This window comes from Manis javanica, chromosome 5, assembly GCF_040802235.1.
Source record: "Manis javanica isolate MJ-LG chromosome 5, MJ_LKY, whole genome shotgun sequence".
In the NCBI taxonomy this organism is placed as follows: domain Eukaryota; kingdom Metazoa; phylum Chordata; class Mammalia; order Pholidota; family Manidae; genus Manis; species Manis javanica.
In genome coordinates, this window is record NC_133160.1 from 88,899,232 (window position 1) to 88,905,231 (window position 6,000).

The 6,000-nt window shown below is 36.6% G+C and overlaps 1 protein-coding gene across 2 annotated transcripts in view; it reads left to right on the top strand.

Annotated features, from left to right (window-relative positions):
• Nucleotides 1–5,447, top strand: part of SLC39A8 (solute carrier family 39 member 8) — a 77,756-nt gene extending 72,309 nt beyond the window's left edge. For both annotated transcript variants that reach the window (XM_017651442.3, XM_037020121.2), the window contains exons 7-9: nt 1,484–1,691; nt 1,886–2,070; nt 3,885–5,447. In XM_017651442.3, the coding sequence (XP_017506931.2) occupies nt 1,484–1,691; nt 1,886–2,070; nt 3,885–4,034 (543 nt within the window). In that variant the 3' untranslated portion in view covers nt 4,035–5,447. The remainder of the gene's footprint in view (nt 1–1,483; nt 1,692–1,885; nt 2,071–3,884) is intronic.
• Nucleotides 5,448–6,000: the final 553 nt, after the last annotated feature.

The window sequence follows — 6,000 nt, forward strand, 5'->3', positions numbered from 1 at the left end:
ATCATAGGTGTGGAGTAGTAGAACAGTTACTAAAAGAAGCCCACATCTGCATCCCTGAGTGAGCTCACAAACCTTTTTGCACTTGAGTTCCCTCACCTACAAAGTGATGATAATAGTAGTACTCAACTCAGAATTGTTCTAAAGGAATTAAATATTCAAAGTGCTTAGAGCAGTGTCTGGCATGTAATATATACTATATACCTTTGCTCTGACCATTTTGCTGTTATTTTAAACTACTACTGTTAACTAACAACCCATCTGTGCTTATAAACAAAAACATACTCCAAAGATTTGCCACTAAGGAAACAGTGAAAAGATGTAGTGCGAAATCATTAAGTCAATTCTGAAGAAACAGTCCCAGAAGTGGTTTGAGCAAATACCGATGTTGGTATAAATGTAGAACCTCTTGGGTGGTTCTGTGAAGGAAGGCCCTGTCAGTCGGATATACACTGCCCGTGTTTTAAAAAGTCCTTCATATTCTTGACCTCTTCTTCCTCCAACTAAGTACACCCTTTGAAGATATAAGCTGTATTTCCCACTTCTACGTACTTCGCATAGCATCCCTTAACACTGTTTTACAAATCGCAGATGTTTAATGAATATGTTGATTAGCTGCTGAGGTAGAGTTGAGATTTAATAGAATTAGGAATAAAATGTTCCCCAGTTCAGTGCAAATTGCTTCCCTACTTAAAAATAAATTCGTGTTTTGCTGTGTTTTTCTATAGTTTTTGGAAAATGCTTTAGTTGGCATTTGTCATTTGATTTTATACAATTTTGTAAATTTTACAGAAATCTAAATTCTAACAAAGGGTCCATTGTAGGATTTTCTGGTTTTATTATTGCTTCAAAATGGAAAAAAATGCTAGTGTAAAGACAAGCATGTCTCGGTCATACTTCCTGAAATTTGTTAAGCAGATTATTGAAATTTAGGGCTAGCAGGGACCACATCATTACAGCCTGAACACCACCTGGAACACAGTGGAAATTTACTTAAGTTGATAGAAAATAGGAGGGATTAGAATAAATGATTCTTGATGTCATCATGCTTTAAATGTGAATTTCACGTTTAAATCGTAACATGGAAAAGACTTTAAATTTAGTCTTTGAAAAATTCCTTTATTTGAAAATATGTGAGCAAATCAAATTCTTCAATGAACCTGTTACATTTTAGGAAGGCAATAGTAAGAATTTGTTCATTCTAAAGGATTGGTTTAAGGGAAAAACAAAAAGTGTGTTTTATGTGTCTTGTTCAAGGCCTGCCAATCTGTTCTTTTCCCTTCTCGCTCTGCTACATATCATTCTATATATACAATATTCTCTTCTTTCCTCAACCATGATGAGACCAGAGGCAATAGGACATCCACTCTGAAAATTGGAACTATTTGTCTCTCTCAATACATAACATATCTCTTATCTCTCTGTATCTCTTAGATGTTCAAGAAATGTTGGTTCCCCTATTGATTGCTTTTCTCTTATTTTACAGGATGGAAAAAAGGAGCCCAGTTCATGTACCTGTTTGAAGGGGCCCAAACTGGCAGAAATAGGGACAATTGCCTGGATGATAACCCTCAGTGACGCCCTCCACAATTTCATCGATGGCCTGGCAATTGGGGCCTCCTGCACCTTGTCTCTTCTTCAGGGACTCAGCACTTCCATAGCCATCCTGTGTGAGGAGTTTCCTCACGAGTTGGGTAAGGGGCTCAGCTCACCCTGTCCAAGGCGCTCACTTGGTTTCAGGGGGGTGAGGCATTTCAGGTGACACACTCCTAAAAATCCTATGGGTGCATTAAAGTGAAGGAGCCCTTGTTGGATATTGATGATTCTCTTTGATCTCATCCCCAAATAGAAAAAAGCTATTCACTTGATCTTTTTCTTCTTCTTTCAGGGGACTTTGTGATCCTCCTCAATGCCGGAATGAGCACTCGACAAGCCCTGTTGTTCAATTTCCTCTCTGCCTGTTCCTGTTATGTCGGGATGGCTTTTGGCATTTTGGTGGGCAACAATTTTGCTCCAAATATTATATTTGCCCTTGCTGGAGGCATGTTTCTCTATATTTCTCTGGCAGATATGGTGAGAAATTTAAAAATGTTATCTTGTTTTAATTTAAAGTTTAGATATGCTTAAATCGAGATATTTTCCCAGGTTTTTGGCTCTGGGGTGGGTAAACCTTGTATACTATAATATGTCCTCAGAGGGGTTCCCTCCCTCTTTTGTGAAGGCTGTCACATTTGAAAGGGATTAACTTGTTAGATTAAATAGCATTTTGTGTTGTCAAAGTTCTAAAGAGTGAGAGACTTTTGGGTTAAACTAAAACTTGTAAATTTAAATTGGGCAATATTTACTTGGGTCAATATATATTTGTAGCTTTGTTAATGTCTAAGCTAAGTCTAGGTCTTTGTGTGTCTGTTCTGTGTGTGTGTGTGTGTGTATAACAGAGTATCAATGGCCTTGCACATTTTCAAATGAATCATGAGCAGCTTTCTAGAAAATGAAAATGTGCTAAGTGTATGCGAATCTTTTCTATATAGAATGAAATATGTGTTACATATATAATTTAATGATTTAATTTCCTTCATCTGCATTCTTAGCTTCAAATAACTGTTTAACTTCATGTCCATTGTTCAGTAACTTGGATTTCATCTCTTAGAACCATCACTGCGTTTATGTTTTTCTTTGCAGAATTCGTGTCTCACGCCATGTTTATACTAGGCTATCACTTCTTTCTCTGATGAAAACAGAATCTGTTAGAGTTGCTTGGTTTAAATAAGTAATACTAATAACTGGAGCTGCATGGACTTATAGCAGCATGTTTCAGAATGGTTTCCTAACTTTGACTCATTTTATCCTAGTAACAGTTTTCTTAACTTAGGCACAGGGATTGACTGAATTCTGGAGACCTCTGGGATGCTTTGGTACAGTGCACCACTGCATGTATAGCAAATCATTTTGGAGTATCTTTTGAAAAGCTAGCATTTACAGATTTCCTTATGGAGCCTTTTCAATAGATGTTAGCTGCTGAGAAAGAGTAGCTTTTAAGTATAGAACTTGGTGTTCTCTCACTGTAATGAGGTTGTTATACAATCCTAGAACAGTGCAGAATTTCTTTAAAAATCTTAAAATTTTGTGAGGGGCAGAGCAAGCAAAAGGAAACGAATTGAAGAGAACAGGTGTTAGATGTATAGTGATGTCTAAACATTTATTTATTCAGCTACTATTGACCGACATTTCTATACCAGGCCTGGGAACTGGTAAGGTACTGTGGACCCTGGAGCAAGCAAGAGAGGCCCGGTCTCCCTTTTCTGGGTCTTTCCATCTACAAAGAGTGAAGTCTGATCCATCAGACAAACCAAACACACACATGGCTAAATAGTTACAGGTAAAAACAAATCTGTGAAATAAAAGGAAGAGCAATATATAATGATGAGAGATGATAATAGGAGAATCCAATGTAAGTTAGGAGGGTCTAAGAAAGTCTTTCCAGAAAAATATGATTTAAGCTGAAACCTGAAGGTTTTAGCTCATTGAAAAATTGGAAAAAGAAGAGTTCATATAGAGATTTTAATGGGTTTGAAGATTCTGAGGATGGAGAGAGGCTGGATGTATTTGAGGTCCTGAAAGAATGGTGTGGATGGAGCACAGAAAGTAAGAAAGAGACGGAAAGGGACATAAAATGAGGTAAATCCTATCCCACTGGGGATAGTCACTTGGGGAACTCTATTTTATGTCTGAGAGGGCTAGATGTCTCTATTATGCTATCTATGTCAAAACATTTAAACATCTGAAATAAATGGTCATCTCCCCATCTCCACAGAAATCTATGCATGGCTGTTTTATGTTTTACCACAAGGGGGCAACAGTAATCTAACAATATATCTTTCTTCTAGTTTCCAGAGATGAACGATATGCTGAGAGAGAAGGTAACTGGAAGAAAAACCGATTTCACCTTCTTCATGATTCAGAATGCTGGAATGTTAACGGGATTCACAGCCATTCTGCTCATTACTTTGTATGCAGGAGAAATTGAATTGGAATAATAGGAAATGAAAGGAGGCATTGCTAATGAAGGCAAGCGAATAAAAACATCTCCGAAGGGATTTTTAAGCTGATCCTGTTTAGTGGAAAGATCATTTTTTTTTGAACTGTAGGTCAAGAAAACTGATTATTGGTTTCAGATCTGTGGAATAAGCCATTGTTTGTTGTTTAAAATGCTTCAAAAGGTTTTCAATTCCAGTCTGAAAAGCCTGGTATATGAGATCTTTAGTAAATACCCACTCTTCCATGTTTCATGCGTACTAGAAAATCACTGCAAAGAAAGAAATGTTTATTCTATAATCATGTGGACACGAAGACCCAGAAAAGAATACAGGCTAGGTTGTATAAGCCTTTAAAACTCTATGGTAGTTTCAAAAGGCCAAGTGGTCTCACACTGGTTTTCTTTCAATTAATTTGTTCTCTTGCTTTCACGAGCAAGTACATCAAAATGTATTTTGTATTTCTATACCAGAGAAATGGAATCAAAACATATATAACACAGATATAAATGATTCCAAGGCCTTAATGAACCCAGGAAAGAAAGATTGCTCACAGCTTTTGTACTGTTTTGTATTTGTTAGGGACTTGTACGATTGTTTTGAAAACCAGCCTAAGATAATATGAATGAATTATGAGGTCAGTAAATGTTTGTTAGCCCCACTAAGTTCAGACTTTGTCTGATACTTTATCTCTAAGTATAAACTCTGCCAGATTCCATAAAAAGCCAGGATTGCTTCTGTAAAATGACTTCTGTTGTGGTTGTACCATGACAGATGGTTGAAGAGTATGTAAAGCTGACAACTCAGTTTCACGATACAATGCATTTGCTCTGTGAAGGCAAAGAATGTGTTGGTTTGTAGAAAGAAGTTGAATGTAATGTTAAGCAATTATCTTTTAAAGATGAACACAATTATTTAGAAGGGGATATTTTAAATAAATGCAAAATAATAGCTGGACTGCTGTCAGTCAAGGACTGATGAACTAGAAAGCATAGATTCCTTATGGGTGATTGAGAGTCATTCAGGAAAGACCTCTTTTGTGTTCGGTCTACATTTTCCCTATATGGCTTTCCTTGGAAGAAAAATTCTGCACACTGTGGTTATTTTTCTACCTTTCATAAAAGATAGAACCTGTTTTCTCATTTAGCAGATATAGAAAGTTGTCTATAATTGAACATCCTGACCCCAATTCACACTCCCAAGTCACTTAAGGAAAGATGATGGGACAGTGAGGAAAATGATTGATAAAAGCCAATAATGATCTCAGGAATTGTATTTTCCCATGGACCATAAAGTGGTGTCACATAGCAATAATGCAGATTTTATGAATATTTAACATTTTATGTACATTTCACTTTATGACTGACAACTTAAAAATTATTGTTTGACCTACTAGTAAAAACCTTTGAAACCATGTATTGTGTTACTCATTATTCATCTTACTGTGTATCTTTTCAAGTGACTTCCATGTACCTGGTTTTATGGGGAAGAAAGAGAAACAGGAAACTGGTGATGTGTTTATTTCAAGGGTATTTACAGCAAATAAATACTGTAGAGACTAATCATTGTTCATTTAAGTCAGTAAATATAGAATCTGTTTTTATCATTTCATCTGTTTACATTGAATCTTAAGAAATAATCTTTGCCTTTTTAAAGCCCAGATTGTATGTCTGGGTCAAGAAGCTGTTTACAATGTGATATAAAAACAAGATTGCTCAACAGACCCTCCATCGGTAGATCACTGTGCATGTGCGAACTGTCGGGGTGCTTCATGTCACTCTCTCTGTGTGTTGCTGTTTTGGCCGTTTTCCTCAGTCTCAAGGGAGCAGAGGCAGGAGGGCATCAAGGCCCAAAAAGCAAAAAGAAAATTGCTACTTACTCGACACTCAGGTTGCAGGTTCAAGGTAGGATATGGAAAGCTGAGATTAAATTTAAATTGTCCTTTCTATCCCTAGATAACTGTTTGAAA